Source organism: Poecilia latipinna, unplaced genomic scaffold (genome assembly GCF_001443285.1).
Source record: "Poecilia latipinna isolate Pla-1442-1.1 unplaced genomic scaffold, P_latipinna-1.0 Scaffold731, whole genome shotgun sequence".
Taxonomy (NCBI): Eukaryota; Metazoa; Chordata; class Actinopteri; order Cyprinodontiformes; family Poeciliidae; genus Poecilia; species Poecilia latipinna.
The window spans coordinates 88,610-106,873 of record NW_015113347.1 but is presented as its reverse complement, the minus strand read 5'-3'; the positions used below and the strand labels follow the sequence as shown (position 1 = coordinate 106,873).

Below are 18,264 nucleotides of genomic sequence, written 5' to 3'. Positions count from 1 at the left end.
GTGATTGATTAATACTAAAGATGTGCTCCAGTGTGAAATCTTGTTTTGTCAATACATGCAAGCACAAAATCTTTTAAAACATATTTTGATCTGTTGTTGCCTGAATTTATTCACAGTTATAATAATAATAATAATAATAATAATAATAATAATAATAGCATTTTGCAGTCAAACTGGCAGCATAATTGCCTAATGCAGCAAAAAGATCCAAGGTTTGAGCCCCCATCCTGGGACCTTTCTGCATGTAACCTGCATGTTCTTCCTCACATAGTCTAAAAACATGACTGCTAGGTTAATTGGTCTCTGTAAATGTCCCTTCGTTGTGACCGGTTGTGGGCCTCTGCGCTGCCCTGGCGGCTCTATACTCCCGCCCAAAGACCGCAGCACCAACGCCATCCCAGTTTTACTCCTGTTTGTTTCATTGAAATTTTCCAACTTTTAAAACCGAAAATTTTGCAAACCCTAATTAAACCCTCAGGCTGTATGTACAAACAGCAAAAATAAATAAATAAATAAAAATAAAGGGGAGGTGGGGTTGATCCTTATAGCAGTTTGATAAATCTCAAATGGTGTTTTTAAAGACATGTAGATTAATGTAATTTTGACCAGACTAAATATTTTAGACATATGATCAAACAAAGTACAGATTATTCAAAGAAGACACTTTGAAATTGCTCTTTACTTTAACATCAGATTACAAGCTTCACATCAGATATCAGTTACAGCGTCTTTAGCTAAATATGAAACTCAGCTATATATATATGTTTTTTAGCACTTGCGGTCCTGCCGCCCCCAACTGTATGCCGCCCTGGGCGTTAACCGGAACAAAGTGTCAGAGTGTCACTGTTGGCAAGTTGTTGTCATTGCAAATCATGACCGCTTTTGCAAAGCATATACACAACGTTTGTTTTAATGAGGGAATAGCTAATAAATGACGTTTCAATAATGAACAATTCATGCAAGAGTGGAAAGTGACACAACCAACCAAGGTCTATCCTACACCACCGAAGCGGGGACACTCGCACACACGCACACACACACGCACGCACACACACATCAAACACACACCAAATACACACGGCTGCTCTTCGTGCGCTGTGCGTCCGAGTGCGCCAGTGAGTGTGTGTTTTGAATTCAAATGCAGCAGCACACCAGAGCAGCAAATGCGGAGTCTGGGAAGAGGGAAGGAGGTGATGTGTTTGGGGAAAATGGGAAAAAAAAATGTCCTCAGGTTGGCTCCAACTGAGCCGTGATAAGTAGCCCACTTCAAAAAGGTGATAAAAGGAGATCCGTGCCAGATAATAAAAAAAGAAAGAAAGAAAAGAAAAAACGGAGAAGAAGAAAAACAAAATAGCGGAATGATTGCAGAAAAATCCACCTACCATATTTACTTCAGAGACCATATCTATGCTTGCAATGTCAATGTTCATCCCCACCGCCACAGGAGCACCTGCGGAGGAGAGAAGGCGTTAATACAGGACGAGATATGAATAATTCTGCCATCATGTAAATTTAACAGCTCCGTGACGCTGCAGGAGAGCTGTGCATCATCGGGCCGGGCAGCAGCCGTCACGTCTGACACCCACTTTAATTGAAATGCTGTTAATTTCATTTATTTAGCGGGGTAATCAAACATTGATGAGCGGGATCGATCACGTTAAAAAGCCTCTCATCAAAGCGGAATACGCTCATCATTTCTCTTCGCCTAATTGGCAAGGCCCATTTGACTGTGAAGGGATGATTAAAGCGGATTTTGCGATTCATTAAGCATGTATCGCACGTCGGGAGGGGCGCGAAAAGAAGAAGAAGAAGAAAAAAATTCGTTACCTCCAAAATCTGGCCTCAACCGAATGTCGTATCCTTTCATCAGCCTGTCCACTGTTTCCTTCACCAGAGGCATATTGCTCGGATCCTTAATATCCTTGACGCTGAGGAGGAGAATCGAAAAAGGTGAAGAAGAAGAAAGGGGAAAAAAAGCCCGAGATGATAAATATCAAACACGACACGCAAAGCGACACATGCAAAAATCAAACGTAAAAACGAAGCTTAATCGGGATTTACCTTTGAGCCCAGATGAAGGTCAAGAATAGGGAAAAAGTCAAAATCCCAAAGTGGTTTTCCCTGATCCTCCCCATCGCAACAGTTTTTCCGATGGCTTCTGGATGCGAGTGAGGAGAGCGCACATCCAACTTACTCCAGACGGTGCAGAGGAGCCAATGAGGGGCGCATGCGTGCAGCGAGTCCAAGATCAAAGAGTGGAGAGAGATGATGGTGGATGAGCCGTTTCCATTGCAGAGGAAAATATTAAAGGGACAACTGGATGTGCGTAATGAAGACGCGGGCATTAATGTTAAGAAAGAACAACAGAGCGACGTTTATCTGTGTTGTACTCTGCTTGTTTATTACAAAGGAGATGGTTTTGTCCACTGACAAGGTGAAGCGTTTCAGGGAGCAACTAGAATAAGTTTTGTTCCTTCTGATTTATTTGTTTGTTTAAAAAAAAAAAAAGGATATTTACAGACACCAATTCCAACATTTTTTTTCATGTAACAACAATAACAGAAAATGAATCCAACTATTCATTCAGTGGATCTTCTTACATGAATAGCGCCACTGGGAAACCCCTTAGAATTAGCCCTGTCTGTACCAGTCTATGTATTCAGCTTTTCATACAGGACACATGAGATGGTACAAATGCCAAATAAATAAATAAATAAATAAAGTGTTCAACTTCCGAGTATCACAAGCAGAATGTCGCTTTCATAAGTGGCAGTATTTTAGTTTCCTGCTGAAATGACATTCTGTCCTCCAGTTTTATGTCTGCTAGATTCCAACCAAAAGACACCGTAGTGCATTTGTTCTGGCAGATTGTGGTGATAATGGCATGGTGCGATCCATTTGACTATGAAAGTTGGGTTTTCAGAATTCCCAGTCAGAAAAACAACAGGAGGTCAGCATCCCAACTGGGAAAGTGGGAGTTTGTGAAGCAGCCTGGTATCTAATATGACTGTTTGCATATAAAATGTAATGAAGATGGCAGGTATAAAATGTTTATAAGTCATTACAAGGAGCTTGGACAGTATTTGAACATATTCACCTTCTGTTTTTAACAAAAAACAAATTAGGACAAATGCACTATTATCAGTTTGCACCACCAAGTAACTATAATAATTAGCAAATCTGACTGTTATTTATGACTTTACAGTAAACTGTTCCCAAATGGGTCAAACATTATTCCCACCTCTAAGTTCTGAGTTCTGAGACAAATTAAGCATAAAAAAAAATCAAAAGAAAATCATTTGCATGGCTAAAGCAGCGTGGGGCTAACGATTCTCACAAAAGAGTTGCAGCTCGTGTTTTCTTGTACACACTCTGATCTCAATCTTCAACTTTTTCAGCTTACATTTGAAATTTAATAAAAAAGTACAACAAATTTGGTAATCAGGCCACTGATTTTTAATAATCCCTGGAAATCTAGATCAGTCATATACAACACAAACAGGGTTTCAGAAAATTTCCACTTTTTGTTGTTCTTTTAAAACATTTTTGCCACCAACAAATGTTTGCACCTGAATATTAGAAACAGAGAAGGGTTTTGAAAAAATATGAAGGTCTGTGCAGTTTGGAACGCAAAAGACAGTGTTCACTGCAGAACATCTAGTTCTGGTTGGATCAGCATCAGTATGAACCAACTACAGTGGTACGATATACAGAGAAATCTTATTACATCCTTTACAGTCATGCTGCCCTCCATGTAATGCCACCCTGGGCAGTGTGCCATGCCCTTCATACCAAAATCCACCAATGTATCCAACTCTTTTCCGCAATATTTAGTGAGAAACTGCAGCACATCACAAAGTGTGAGTAGAGCAGCGAAGCTCCAGGGAGGAAAGGTGAGGTGGAAAACATGGTCCCACAATTCATTTTCCCATATTTTAGTTCTTTTTTTTTTTTTGAAGCAGTGAGGGAGGGGGATGTGAGCCTCTTCTAAACTGCCTTTGATCTTCTTGCAGAGACGGAGCTGTGCTTCTGTAGAGGGCAGGCCTCTGAAGGCATTGGTTCACTGTTGCATCACCACCAGTTACAGCCACCGCAGATTATATCTTTTTTTGATGCTGCCTCGGTCTGCGTGCGTCCCGCTTGCGTGAGGAGCATCTGTCTTGGACAGAGGGGGTCGCCGTGCACGGTGGGGTTGAAAGTGACCGGGACCCCTTTGTTAAAGGGCATCTCATCAGGTGCAGATCAGAAACGCAAGTGGTCAGCGCTTGCAGGCGGTGTGGTGAAGAGATGTGCAGCAGAAGGATAAATGAGTTTCTGATTAATTTCCTCTGTCAGATGAGAGCACAAGTGAGGGGAGGATGAGGTGATACAGGATGGATGGATGGATGGATGGATGGATGGATGGATGGATGGATCCTGAAGGTCTCTCCGGCTGCATGTGTGCTCCCCCTCCCTCAACGTCTTCTCAGTTTTTCAGATCCATTTCCCTGCAAGACCAGAAGACGGCACATCACAAACGTGAGCTCCCGTTATTCCACATTCAGAGAAGCTCTCTCTGCAGTGTGCTGCAGCCAGCTCTGCTTCGGCACTCTTCATCCTCACACCCTTCAAAAGTAGCAGCGTGGAAACGGAGCGTACCAGGGAACGGACGTGCCACAGCTGCTGCCATGCTCTCCATGTTGCCTCTCTCTCACATTAAACAAACAAAACAGCCATAAATATTCTCTGACAGCAACATGAGAAGCATGATGAGCAGATCTGCACTCCTCTGCGTTACATAACAGATCTCCCCCCCACCACCCTGTCTCTTTTTTTCTCTCTCTCTCTCTATCTCTCTTTTTCTTGCGGTCTTTTTTACACTCTAGCTCCCATTTTCCTTCTTGGCCATGGAGCTTTATGCTTCGGAAGTGGCTTACTTATGAGTGCAAAAAGTTGGTTCATTGTGTAATAAACTACAAAGTGAGCTCTGGTTGGTCTTATTCCCCACAGAGAAAGTGTGTTATTAAAAAGGGGGTTTGCCAGCCTGCAAATATGATGCATTGCTTCCTTCTTAAATTAGCTGCAAGCTCCATCCCCCTTAGATGATTAAAAAAAAAAAAGAAAAGGCATTCGTAGTGTCGGTGCAACCTAACATCATTCTCCTCTGTATAGCTCCAGCTGGTTTTGGTGTTTCAGCGTTAGAAATAGGGTCAAATTGAATGACTAATTGAAGTCTTTGACTTAAAATCCCACAAAGATTTTTACACCACTAAACCTAAGCCTTATAGATAACAATAACAACAACAAAATACAGCAAAGAAAATTCACTTGCTGTAAGCTTCAGCTCCAAATGGGTGAAAAGCAGTCAGAAGAAGGGCAACATAGTTTTCAACTGGGACATTTCTCAGTGCAGGTTCTTGGAAAAGCATTCTTATATCTTTATCTCCACCACATTAACTCATCCACAAACATCATCATTAATAAGACTTGTGCAGCTCTGTAATTGTCTTCCTGATATCTCGGCTGATTGATTTTATTTTCCCGTTGTGTCAAACAAGAGAGCAGTGTGTTCCAGGCGTGACCTGAAAATACATCCACAGGCGTGCCTCCAAATGTGACATCAATGATTTTGAAGACAATGATGAACGAGGCTCTCATTACTGTGGCAATTAGCAAATAGAAATGATTTTCATCATCCCAACAGAACCGAAATAAGGGAAGTTTGATCTGATTCAGCTTAGGACAGTGAGAAAAAAAGAGTTTCTGTGTGTTTTTGTTAGATGTATGTACATTTCTGGTCTGCTAATCACAGACGCTGCCCATCAATTTGAGTGGGCAATGTGCAAAAAAAATCTTTGTCTCTGTATGACCAGCTGAGGTAAGTGAAGTGAAGTCAAAGTTTATGAGTGAATTGTATATATAAAAAAAATCTAACGCAGAGAGGCTCAGTATATCTGCATTCCACCCTTTTTAAAATTGTCATTTGTAAAAAGTTTAAATTCACATCTCCATTCCTTTTCACTTCCCAGTAATGTAATTTTTGATGGTCTGTCATGCAAAATACATAAAAAAAAGAAACCCTGAAACTTGGGGATGTAATGTGACAACACATTACAATGTTATGAACTGTGAGAGAAACCCGCCATATTTTAAATAATGTCTTCTTATTTAAAATATTAAAACTAATTTACATTATCCGCCTTGCCTCTTGTAAATCAGCTTCTTGATCATAACTTGTTTGGCTAAATCAAACAAACATGCAATTCAACTGTAAAAATCTAAACTATCCAAATTGTATCATAAAAAAAATAGAATGACTCACGTTGCCGACTCAATGGTTTCTTTGGTCAGATATATGTACCAATACACTAAGTTGAAAAGGGCAAAGGTCAGAGGAAAGAGGATGCGGGCGTAGAGGTCAATCGGGCTTGTTCCGGCAAGCTGAGGGATTTGAGGAAAAGCCGAGCCCTGCTGGAGGAAAATGGGCACTGGGGGGATATCTCCAGCATCGCTGCAGCTCACTGAGTGGTTTCTCCTCTTCAGGCTTTCTCGGTGGCTGCTGTCCGTCTGAGAGGAAGGAGGCAGGAAGATTAAATTGGTGAAAAGTTGAGTTTTTGGATATCAATAAGAGAAAAACAGTAGAAACAAACAATGCACTCAACATGAGTTGAATTCTGCCAGTTAAATTCACGTATGTTAATAACATTCAAGCATCTCTGTAGAGCGCAGCAGGTAGTTTTCTAGAAATTCATTGGCTGGTTTCAAAGCGATACAGAGAGTATTTGGATTTGTACTCTGTTCTCACACTGAAGCTATTTTTGAAACATCCAACCATGAGCTTTACACGTGAGACAGATCCCAGGAGGACGCTGTGGTGGCTTATTGTATTAGCATAAAACCTGTAGCTCCACATGAAAGCACAAAACAGCAAATTTGTGTTGCGAGGGACCCTTAATGGGGTCAATAATGGAATCGGCATGATTTGGAAATGCACAGAAATGCTTATTTGCGTTCTGATTTGTATTCTATGCCTTGTTTTAAAGCTCTTGTGGAGCAAAAAAAAAAAAAAAACTCTGCAAACTTTCCACCTTTTGTTACTTTGCAGATGTATATCAAGAATAAGTATAACGCACAAATATTTTAAATGAATTTACATAATGTTTAGTCTGGAAACTTAAAGATTTATACTATTTTTATTTCTTGACAAACTTAAGGATTTCTGACTATTAATATAACTTGAGCAAATGCAAAAAAAAAAAATAAATAATTTATTTATTTATTAAGGAATAATGTTCGACTATCCAATCCAAATCATAAAACCAAAAAATACGTACATCCAGTGTTTGAACCTCCAGTTAACTTAAATGTTGTGAATTAATAAGTAACTTTAATCATTGCCATCACATTGGCTTTCCCAATAACAAAATGTTGGTGTATGCTAACTTCTGAATTTAAAGAAAATAATACATTTAAATCTAAATAGAATTATTACTAATCCCAAATCCAGAAATTATTGGTAAACATAAATAATGTTGGTCATTCTAAATGACTTAAAACAGGAAAAGATTGTATTTAGTATCAGACAGTAAGAAAATCAGTTTTCTCTCTTTTAATAGACTGTATGGAAATAAATTGTGTATTCATGAAGGATGGATGCTTCATTTAGTGACAGAAGGAGCCACGGCTTCCTGCTGTCATTCTCTTCAGTGTTTTTGGATTCAGCTACAGGATATCTGTCTCGTTAAAGCCTCACTGAAAACTAAACAAAGTCATCCATCTTTTAATGTCACGAAATTCAACTACTAACAGATATCGTGTCGTCATCGTCACTACCAGCGGCCAGCACCTCCAGCCTGTCTTGTCTGGCTCTCTGCTTCTTCAGGCGGTTTGCCTGCAAGGTGGCAAAGTAGTTCACTGCTGCAAACTCAACGAGGGCGGAGGCCACGAAGGCGAAGCACACAGCGATGAACCAGTCCATGGCTGTAGCGTAAGCCACTTTGGGCAAGGACTGCCGTGCACTGATGCTCAAGGTGGTCATGGTCAGCACCGTGGTGACGCCTAAAGGAGAGGCAGATATTTGTTAATCAAGCATGCATGAAACTTTATTGGCCACAGTCATTAGCAGACATTAATTGCATAACGATGCCGACAGGAAGGGTGCACACCAGCGACGGTGCGTGCTGGAACGGACTCTTTGTTGATCCAAAAGGAGACCTGCGACAGCACAACTACCATGATGAGGGGGATATAGGTCTGTATGAGGTAGTAGCCGGGCTTTCTCTGGAGAAGGAAGTGGACCACCTGCACAGAATAGTGACCTGGAAAATAAACGCGACGTGTGAAGTTAGAAGTGCTCAATAAAGAGCAGAGCAGTACATGATAACAACTCTGTTCTCTTGTAAAAAAAAATTATCTTCTGAACCTTAAATCTTTGTTGTATTTAACAAAACTTGAATACTCATTTGGCCTCTTATTCAAAGGTCTTGCATCATGTATGAAGTGTGAAAGAAGAAGAGTAATCTCCTCACTGATAGGATGTGTTACCTGTGTTTGACCTCGTTATCTCACTGGACAAGATCTGTCCAACCAGATCGTACTGCAGAAGACTTATTGACTCTTTGGGACAGTCGACAGACCCCGCTAATCCTTTCCTCCAGGTGAAAATAATTTCACTGTTGGTGTACGCATCTAAAAGAAAAACATGCTCATTCAATCAAGTGTAATGTCTAAAACGGTGGCAACTAAATGATGCTTGCTCTGTTGAGAACATCTGCTGTACTCACAGCTCCCAAACCTGAGAGGACAGGCATGGCCATCCATGGGGAAAGCCATGAGGTTCATTGGACACTCTGCACTGATTGTTAGTCTATAAGCAGAATACAAACACAAAAGACTAAATTCCTATTGTTTTCTACTGAAATATGCTGCTACTCTGTTGCAATATATCCAAGCTCAAGTACAGATATCTTGAAAACAAAATAACACCTCATGGTGTAGAGGACAGTCCCATTCTGCATTATACGGAAGAGCTTGTTGGGCGTGGTCATATTATGGGAAATGGACTTCTTTGAATTTCTAAAAAAGGTGTCTGGTGTCCAAATCTTGTCCACCATGCGGTTGTTAAGGCGTAAGATTTCAATGGGGCCCTCAAACTTCAGCCGCTCATCGACCCACATCTGACGGAAGAACATGTCCATGGTGTATTCCTGAACAAAAACACCATTAGTGGACAAAAAACCCCAGATATTTTTAATGACCCCCCTAACTCATGGCTTTATTCTATAATGTGCATAGAGCTTTCAAATTGCAGTGAAAGGTGAGGGGAGATAATGAGCGATGATGGATGCCACTCATCCCACATAATCATGAATCAATCCATTCGGCCATTCTCGCTGTCTGACATGTTGTCATATTGATTTCAAGGCCATCAATAATGGAGTTATGGGGCTAGTCAGACAAATTAAAGCTTATTAGATGGTCACATGGCAGATGGTCACTGAGGCACCCTAACAGTCTGCACATATTCAGTACTGAGCAGACATCTTGAGTCATCATTCATTTATTTAGATTTTGCTTCAGAGAAAACAACACTTCTTGTGATCTAACAAAGTTGTGTGGATGGAAATCTATCCAGCCGTCCTAAAGGTCTTTTTAAGTTTTGCTTGGGACTTTGACTGTTTTACTTAAACCTGAACACTTTTATAGGAATGTTTGTATCTGTGAAACTCATGTTGTGTGTATAAATTCTACACAAGTAAGAATCAATTGGACCTTTCTATTTTTACAGCTTTAAAAAATATACAACATACAAAGTCTAACCTCACATAATCACTGTAGAGTTTTAGTTAAACATGGTTATTTATTTTTGGGAAACATACTCTAACCACCTCCATCACCACTGAATGAATTCTTTAGACAAACTTTGAATTTGTCCATAATCGCTGTAGCTACAGTAAATATCTTTGGGTGATCATTTTTGTATTATAAATTGTACAAGAAAAATACAACGTGTAGTATTCAAAAATAATATTTTTTGCAAGGCATAACTTACCATCTCAACATCTGAAACAGGCCCAAAACTGGTAACAAAGATGTCTGTTTTCACCTCTGTAATACCACCTACAACAATGACAGACAAACCACCAATGTGTTATGCATAAAAGGCACAACACAGTAACTGGGGAATGTTATATTTTTCAGATTACAAAACAAGTTTTGTAATTACCTCCTGAACCGGGTCGCAGTCTGTTGTCATAGCCATCCAAAAGTCTATCCAAAATGCGAGTGATGTTGTCTGAGTATACTTTTTCACCTCCTTGTGCATTAGCTACACTGCATAGACATAGAGATAGTTACACCTTAAATTCCCTTGTAACAATTTTAAATTCAAGACTCACCTAATCAAGCAGATTAGAGCAGCTGCGGATAAAGGGGCAGCAGCCATCTTCAGAAACAATTATCAGTTTTTTCTGTAATTTTCTAATCAACAATAAAATATGTGCAAGAGAGGTTCTCTTTTCTGTGTTGCTATAGCGTCTACTCAAGAATAGTATGCAGTGAGACGAGAACAGTAATCTAATTAACAGATTAGTAAATCCACTCCATTTTTAGACAAACCGTGGATTCGCTTTATAGCTGTTGAGAGAAAATTACAGCGTCATTTAAATAAGAAATAAACACCTCAATTCAAGTCTAACTAACAGAGGTCAAAGGTTACTGAGAGTGTCCTGTTAATGATGCATCGGGAAACATGAACGTACGTGCAGTTCGTGCAGTCGGACAGCAGGGGGTACTGCAGGTAAAATAAATAAATACACGACTACACTCAACCGGAAACAGATGGAGAGGAAGAAGTTGAAGTTTGTTGTGATTCCGGATAAAAAGACCCGCACCGGTGACCAGTATAACCAGTAAGCGTTGTCAGGCGCTGGGAAGCGGCAGCATGTCAGTCCACTTTGAGGAGAGGAGCGGGGTTGTCCCGTGTAAGACACCGTGGGGGTCCTGGTACCAGACCATGGAGGAGGTCTTCATCGAAGTCCATGTGCCTGCAGGGACTTCTGCTAAAGAGGTGAAGTGCCGCTTAGGAAGCAGAGACATCGAGCTGCAGGTCAGAGGGAAGGAAATATTCAAGGTAAGAAGCGAGGTATTCGTCTCATAGAGTAATTATTTTCTTCAGTTAGACAAGTTTAGAACCATCCTAATACACATTTGGGTCTGAAGGTACAAAAGTACAAAAAATTAACCATAAATAAGTGTAAAAAAAATGGCAATAATACAAAAAGAAAACCATGTAGCTAAAAAAAAAAAAAAAGGAAAAAAAATAACATTAAAATGAATAAAACCTTTAGGGCCATGCATTTCTTGTTTAAATTCAAGCAAAAAGAAATCCTTAGACACATGCCAGGAAAGGGAGTAAAGTGTTAAAACTGACCCCAGCGAGTTCAAGTACAGCCACAAAAGAAAAAAAAATCTGAACGTTTGGAAAAAGTTCAGGGTTTTTTTTGTCACTCATTTCAGAAACTGAAACTCGTAGATTCATTCCGCATAGAGTGAGTCTTTGTTACTTTTCATTTTGATGATCATTGCCTACAGACGATGAAAATCCATTATACCCTCTCAGAAAATTAAAATGTTATAGCATATTAACAGAAGGTTGAGTGGAAGGAAAAAATGTGGTAGTGAAATGTGGACCAGCAACAGCGATGGCCGTAACCTTGAAAATCGCGTCAAGTAAAATCCATTCAAGGATTTCTGGGAGTTTCACAAGAAGTGGAATTACTTTTAAGATGCCTGACCTTTTTAAAACACCTTTTATTGAACTTTTTGTAATATTCAAATTTTCTGAAATACTGACTTTAAATTTGTATTATTTCTAAGCCATGATTGTCAAAATTACAGCAAATAAAAAAAAATCATCTTATGTGCATTGTTTTGATATGAGTTTGACTTTCACAAATAAGTAAGGAAAGACAGTTTTCTATTTTTTGTTAGCCTTTTATCTACATATTTCACATGATTTATAAGACCAGTTTACACTTTTCTATTTATACTTGTAGTAACTTGTTACAACCATCCGTTAGTCCTAATGTCATACTAGTTTTGTTTGCTGCGTGAAAACATAACGTATGCGTTTTTCATACCAGGGAAGGTTGTTTGACATGACCGTGTCTGACGAGGCCACATGGACGCTGGGTGAGCTGCAAACACCTCAAAACGTTCACCAACTCCACCTGAAGTTAATGTTTCAAAACATCCGTCCATCCTGATTTACTCTCTTTCCTTTTCAGAGGACAAATGTCTAATCCGGATTGTCCTGATGAAGACGAACAGAGAAGCAGGGAACTGCTGGACCTCGCTGCTGGAGAGCGAGTACTGTGCGAATGCCTGGGTCCAGGACCAGATGCAGAGGAAGCTCACGCTGGAGCGGTTCCAGAGAGAGGTCAGTTAGACCCAAAACCACTCAGACACACACAGGGTGCTGCCAGGACAGCGTAAAGGGGAGACACACCTTTAAGTAAAGCATTTTTTATGAATGAAAGAAAACGCTTGAATGGTAACATAATACTGAAGATTAACTACACAGTTATTATACAAGATTATTACACTGAATAACAGTGTCATGCAAAAGCATTTGTACTTTTTTTTTTTTACCCTACTCCATCCTCAAGTCTCACTGAGATGGTATCAGTGCATCTTTAAAAACTTTAATAATCCTCTAAAAGTTTCTTTCCAATTCATAGATTCTAACTTTAATCTGGTCTATCACAAGAAATCCAATAGAAATATGTTGGATTTTGTGGTTCTAAAGTGACAATATGTGAAATAGACATGGTGTAACAGCTTTTAGATTTTTAGTTGCAGATTACACACAATATTTTTTTAAGACTGTATTTTAACAAAACCATGTAACTGGAAAAATTGTTGTCAGAAATAACCTTAAAGTGAAGAAAGATTTTAAGATCATGCATTTCTTATTTAAATGCAAGCAAAAAAAAAGTTGCCAAAAATATCCATGTTGTGTGTACATCCATGTTAGCCACAATGCTTTAATCTCTACAAGGAAAGGCTAGATGGACTAAGATTTTCACAGGTTCAATGGGTTTTATCTTGTAACCCATTGTAAATTTTAATTTACACCAGGTTTGCTTATTGAAAAAGCTAAGTTGTTGCCAACAATCGTATGATTCTGGCATTTTTTGGGGAAGGGCAAAAGCACTTTTGCTTTTTGAATTTTAAGTCCTACTTAACATTAAAACAATCTATATACACACACACTATAAAAACTGTTTATGGTTTAAAATGTATTCCCTGGCTTAAACCATCAACTGTATGCGACTTTTTTTTTTTTTTTTAATTTGTCTAGAATCCTGGATTTGACTTCAGTGGGGCAGAGATTTCTGGAAACTTTGCTGGCGGAGGTCCAGATTTTTCCAGCTTACAGCAGTGACAGTCTCCTCTCTCCTGACTTCCAGCAGCGGATCTACTTTATTTTTCCTTTGAGAACAGGAAATCGGTTCCAGCCAGACAGATTGACCATAATGTGGAAAAGTTAGACTCTTCACAGCAGTGTCTCCTTCTGGATTGCCTCAGTCACAGGGAACTTTTTGTAGACCTTGTTTGACAAGTTGTGTTGCTAAAATACGAAGAATCAAGACTACTTGTAAAAAAAAAAAAACACTTATTGCCTTCTAATAATGAGAATGCACTCAAGTGTAGCTTTTCAATAAATTTTTATTGAAAGGTGCACAAACATAAGGTCAGATTGTGTATCTCTTTGACCATTTTGAACTCCAGAACACGTTTTATTTCTCCTCACTAATAAAATGTATTACACTGGGAAATTGGTAAAGAAAATGCAAAACAAGTTCCGACCTACATTTCCACGGCAGTGCCCACTTTTCTTCAACTATAACCAATCGAGTTATACTGTGGAGGCTTTGTGCGTCCAAATAACTGACAGGATCGCCACCAGCTTCACTTTGCTGGTTAAAAACCAGACTTCCTTCGCCAAAAAACAAAAAAAAAAGTCATCACCTTGGGTAGGAGTGTGCATTCAGGACAGCTTAGCAACCTAGGGTGAGAGTTAAGGATTTTGGGCCCGATTTCTTGGTTCCATTTTTGCTGATCACAAAATCCTTCTCCCTCCTCTTCCACATGGTGGACTGAGGACCTAGGTGGTTCAATACTTTTAGCTTAAAACCAGCAACCCATACCAAAATCATCTGGGTACGGATTAAAACAAGAACATACTGTACACCTGTGCAGGCAACTCAACCAGGAAAGTATAACTTAACAGGATGTGGGAGGGGTGGATTGGCTGATTTGACAAAGCAGTATTCCTTGTTATTGGAAAAGGTGGGGGGGGAAAAAAAAAAAAGTTTCCTAAAGGTTTCATATTTTCCTTAAAGAAATTCATTATCAAGAATGAAGATCTGCAAGGAAAACTAAGTGGACGACCATACAGCAGGAATTTCTCCCTGCATGCAAGGCCATCCGTGCGCCCGATTTTCAACAGGCTGACTCGGGGATGGTGGGAAGATGAGTGATCTTGTAGTAGCTGTGCTTCAGCTGGCGCGCGGTTCTTCCCGAGATGGTCCAGCGGAGTCTCTGGCTGTTCGGTCTGGAGCATTTGGTGTTGGCGTATTCAGCCAGGCATTTCCCGACCAGCGCTCTAACACACACCAGGTCTCCGTCTCTCACCTATCCACATGAACGCACGCCAGAAATCAGTACACATGAGGTCATACTGCATTACTGAGCAACACTAGATTTATCGTTTCCAGTAGAACTCACATTCAGCAGGTGCTGCAGATTTTTCAGGGCCTCAGATATTTGGGTCATGTGTTCAGGGTCGTGTTCTTCCTGGGCCTCGAAGCACAGCAGAGCCAGAGCAAGAAGAGACGGCTGTGGAGAAAATATAAATAAATGGAGATGTTTTCACAGGGTTGCTACACGGTTTTGTTTCCCAAGTTGTAATTCCAAGAATTAAGACTTCTCAGTCCTTTACATCCGTCTTAAAATATAAACATTATGTGCATTTATTGGAGATGTCTGTTCAGAGGGCAGGGTTTGCATTTGCTACCAGAGGAAAAACTGGAAACTGGACGGACAAAAATAAATGAAAGAAAAGAACGGACACAGTGGAGAGATGGAATAATGGGTACATTGTTTAGGCAACGGATCATGCAACAAAGTCTGGTAATACAAATATTTTCCCTACTCTTATGTACATTCATACTTAAACAGATGTGGAAAAACACAGAAATCAAATTCCAGATTTTTTTTTCCAGTAAGGACCTCATGCTCATCAAATAAATGCAAATAAAAAAGAAAAGTTCGATAAAAACAGCAGAGACCATTCAGTCTGTTCAAACAGAACCAAAGCCAGCATTTAACCAACTCTGAAACCTAAAAACTTAAGAGTGAAACACGTTTAAGCGTCATCCATTTTTCCAACGGCAGTAATTGTAGATTTTTTTTTTTTTAACTCTATAAACAAGCCACATAAAGATATTACTACAGCAAGCTACTTGCTAACAATATAACTTCCTTTATAATCCTGCAAATACTTGAGACCAGGAAATGTGGACATCCGTTTTGAGCCTACCTTGATTTTGGAGAAGATGAAGGAGCAGTGACAGGCTTTGAGCTGCGCCTCCAGCATCTCAATGCTCAGCATCTCCCTGCTGGGAAAATAAATCAACATTAAAACACATTAAAAATCCTCATGCAACAACAAACTTTGTCAATTGAGTGGGGGGGGATTAAAGGTAAATATGGCAATAAAACAAATAAAGTGCTTACCAAGAGTGATTTTGAAAAGAAAATCTGACTTTCAAGTATTTGAGTGAACAACAAAAAAAAGGGGGCCAATTTCAATCATTGTCAAACTTAACGGGATTGTTGTCATTACACAACAAGCTATTAAGGATAACGCGACTATTTGTTCTAACCTCTCGGCGTCGAGCTGCTCCTGGATGTGGCTGTGAAACAGACGGAGGAAGTGCAGCGCCGTGGGGGCCTTCACTTTCCAGTAGAGCTTTTCCATGATGATCTTCTCCATCCTGATCATGTCAGACACCGTAAAGCGATTCTGACTAATGCGGATTAGGTCGTTGGCCAGGGGCACGTTCTTCTCATCTTCTGAGGACTTCACAGCGATGTAGAAGCAGCACAGGCCAACACATGACAGGTGCTTTGGTTGAATCTGTAGGTAACAAGCAGAGGCCTCTTTAGTGCAAAACTACTTAGTGGATTTAATGGGACTAATAGAGATGCCTCAAGAAATTGTCTTGAGAGCAGAATCTGACCATTTTTACTTTGATTAGTTTTTACTTTTACGAAAACAATAATTACTACAAAATTGCAATGGGTGTATCTCTACTAGTAACATGACATGCCACAACAGTATTCACAAACCTTCATTACAGAGAGGAATCGATCGAGCAAGCTGACCGCCAACGAGAACGTCTCAGAGCTGAAGCCAAAGAACCTGCAGAGATAAAGCAGGTCCTTCACCTCCAGCTCTCTCAGCCTGGTGGTCATCCTGAGGCCGTTGTCCTGGGCGGTCTCTATGAGCCTCAAGCCAGTGAGCTTGGGTTGGCATCGGCCCTCCAGATCCATCAGGTCCTTTACTTTTACTGCAAAGGCCTGTGCTCCAGTTACTGTGTCAATCATCTAGATAGAAAAAAAAAGGAAAACAAAACTCAATGATGAAGACAAGAATTAACTTCTGTTTGTTAAAATTGATTTTAAAACGTTTTTAAAGCCTGCAGATTGCATCCAGATAAGGTTCCACTTTTACAGACAGCTTAGGGGCTTAGGCTCGTAGATTAAAATGTAAAAACAACTCAGACTGATTAAAAACAGCAGTAATAACAACTACCATTTTAAAAAAACTTCGAAATAACGTTAATATATACAAATGAACCAAATTAGAGATTTGGCGTGACACAGGACACCTAAAGGGGGGCTGCTTCCATATTTGTAAGTAATCCAGTAGCAAGTCTCCCTCTGAACGGGACTAGAAAATAGGTAATATTACACGGATAAATATCTATGATGTGTGAGAACAGATTTTCCAATAAGGCTTTAATTGAACCCACGTCCTTTTAAGTACCTAAACCTGCATTACCCTCATAGTTTTCACACATTTTGATTATTTGAACAGGGATCGGGCCTTGCTGGGGCAGCTCCTGCGTCATGTCAGGACATGTCCCTGCCGCACACGCCAACGGAGATTGAACGCCGTTACAGATCCAATTCAGAGCAACACAGCTCAAAACACAAAATACAAGTAAAAACTTAAATATAGAGCACCGACAACATTACGGAGGTGGATATTACAAACTTTAAAGTAGGGAAAATGGTGAACTAGAAATCATACGGAACCGATTGTGGCTACCACAGCTAAGCTAGCTACAAATCATGTTTGGTGGCGTTGTTTGTTATTCGGACTTCTAAAATAAGAAAAAAAGTTGAACGGTTTGTGACTAAAACTTAGCAAGTATAATTTTAACAACATACATAAAAAATAAAATGTTAGTTTACTTACCTTGAGTAGTTGTTTTTAATATCTTGAACTAAAAGAGAAAAATCTTCACACGCTCTTAGAAAGCGAGTGTAAAAAGTTACAAAAAGCAAAAATGTGTAAGTATGAACTTTCAAGAAAGAAAGTTTTAAGCATAGATAAATTTCTGCCTATGCACACCCCCTACCCTTGGCGTAAGGCGACGGGGAAAAGGACAGTTTAGGTAAAAAAGGAGGAATAAAACCACACCGTGCCCAGACATTCTGAGCTTTCATTGGCTGGCTACTAACGTCAATTTTTTTGATTGGACAGGTTACCAATCACTCTAAACTAAGCCCCGCCCCTTTTTGACTTCAATACCAATGACAGTTGAATGAAGCCTGACAGAAAGAACCGAGCTCTATCTTGTACTTATTAGGCTATACGGACCAATATTTACGAGATTAATGTGAACTTTATCAATTATATATGACAAGAAGCGACAAAGCATTTATAGTATGAGTTGGTCTTTTTTGTATTTTTAATTTATTTAGACTATCAAAGTTTCTGAAGTTCCTGCACATAAGTAAACAGTTTAAAAAAAAAAAAGTTTAAAAAGTATTCAAAAATACAAATTAAGGAGAATTTACTTCCGGAAGTGCCTAAAAATATATTGAATAAAACATTTATATTGGGCCAACAGGAACAAACCCCCCCCCCCCCCCCCCCCCCCCCCCCCCCCCCTTCCCCCCGAAAAAAAGGCCACTCCCGTTCTC

At 39.7% G+C, this 18,264-nt stretch overlaps 3 protein-coding genes across 5 annotated transcripts in view; 1 reads left to right on the top strand and 2 right to left on the bottom strand.

Annotated features, from left to right (window-relative positions):
• The window catches only part of gabrb2a (gamma-aminobutyric acid type A receptor subunit beta2a), a 56,525-nt gene extending 46,031 nt beyond the window's left edge, over positions 1–10,494 (bottom strand). The window contains exons 1-9 of one of the 3 annotated variants that reach the window (XM_015045545.1): positions 10,377–10,494; positions 10,205–10,311; positions 10,031–10,098; positions 8,965–9,185; positions 8,763–8,845; positions 8,524–8,667; positions 8,194–8,297; positions 1,828–1,921; positions 1,383–1,450 (exon numbers count right to left, since the gene is read on the bottom strand). In XM_015045545.1, the coding sequence (XP_014901031.1) occupies positions 1,383–1,450; positions 1,828–1,921; positions 8,194–8,297; positions 8,524–8,667; positions 8,763–8,845; positions 8,965–9,185; positions 10,031–10,098; positions 10,205–10,311; positions 10,377–10,423 (936 nt within the window). In that variant the 5' untranslated portion in view covers positions 10,424–10,494. Of the gene's footprint in view, positions 1–1,382; positions 1,451–1,827; positions 1,929–2,061; positions 2,253–8,193; positions 8,298–8,523; positions 8,668–8,762; positions 8,846–8,964; positions 9,186–10,030; positions 10,099–10,204; positions 10,312–10,376 lie in introns of those variants that run through there. The other 2 variants (XM_015045544.1, XM_015045543.1) reach the window with 2 other exon arrangements.
• Positions 10,495–10,807: 313 nt separating this feature from the next.
• nudcd2 (NudC domain containing 2) lies at positions 10,808–14,356 on the top strand. Its single transcript, XM_015045547.1, has 4 exons — positions 10,808–11,110; positions 12,123–12,171; positions 12,267–12,418; positions 13,343–14,356. Exons 1-4 carry the CDS (start codon positions 10,922–10,924, stop codon positions 13,424–13,426), a joined length of 474 nt encoding a protein of 157 aa, XP_014901033.1. The 5' UTR covers positions 10,808–10,921; the 3' UTR covers positions 13,427–14,356.
• Positions 14,357–14,487: 131 nt separating this feature from the next.
• On the bottom strand, positions 14,488–17,719 carry ccng1 (cyclin G1). Its single transcript, XM_015045546.1, has 6 exons — positions 17,534–17,719; positions 16,399–16,656; positions 15,933–16,186; positions 15,587–15,665; positions 14,773–14,883; positions 14,488–14,679 (listed from the first exon to the last, which is right to left on the bottom strand). The coding sequence occupies exons 2-6, from the start codon at positions 16,654–16,656 to the stop codon at positions 14,488–14,490; spliced, it is 894 nt and encodes a 297-aa protein (XP_014901032.1). The 5' UTR covers positions 17,534–17,719.
• Between the last annotated feature and the right edge of the window lie 545 nt (positions 17,720–18,264).

Excerpts from the sequence above, each read along its gene's own strand:
- nudcd2 (XM_015045547.1), top strand. The coding sequence starts at position 10,922 with ATGTCAGTCCACTTTGAGGAGAGGAGCGGGGTTGTCCCGTGTAAGACA. Across the intron at positions 11,111-12,122 it reads GAGGGAAGGAAATATTCAAG|GGAAGGTTGTTTGACATGAC; the intron begins GTAAGAAGCGAG and ends TTTTCATACCAG. Across the intron at positions 12,419-13,342 it reads TGGAGCGGTTCCAGAGAGAG|AATCCTGGATTTGACTTCAG; the intron begins GTCAGTTAGACC and ends TAATTTGTCTAG.
- ccng1 (XM_015045546.1), bottom strand. The coding sequence starts at position 16,656 with ATGATTGACACAGTAACTGGAGCACAGGCCTTTGCAGTAAAAGTAAAG. Across the intron at positions 16,187-16,398 it reads GATTCCTCTCTGTAATGAAG|ATTCAACCAAAGCACCTGTC; the intron begins GTTTGTGAATAC and ends TGTTACCTACAG. Across the intron at positions 14,680-14,772 it reads ATCTGCAGCACCTGCTGAAT|GTGAGAGACGGAGACCTGGT; the intron begins GTGAGTTCTACT and ends TCATGTGGATAG.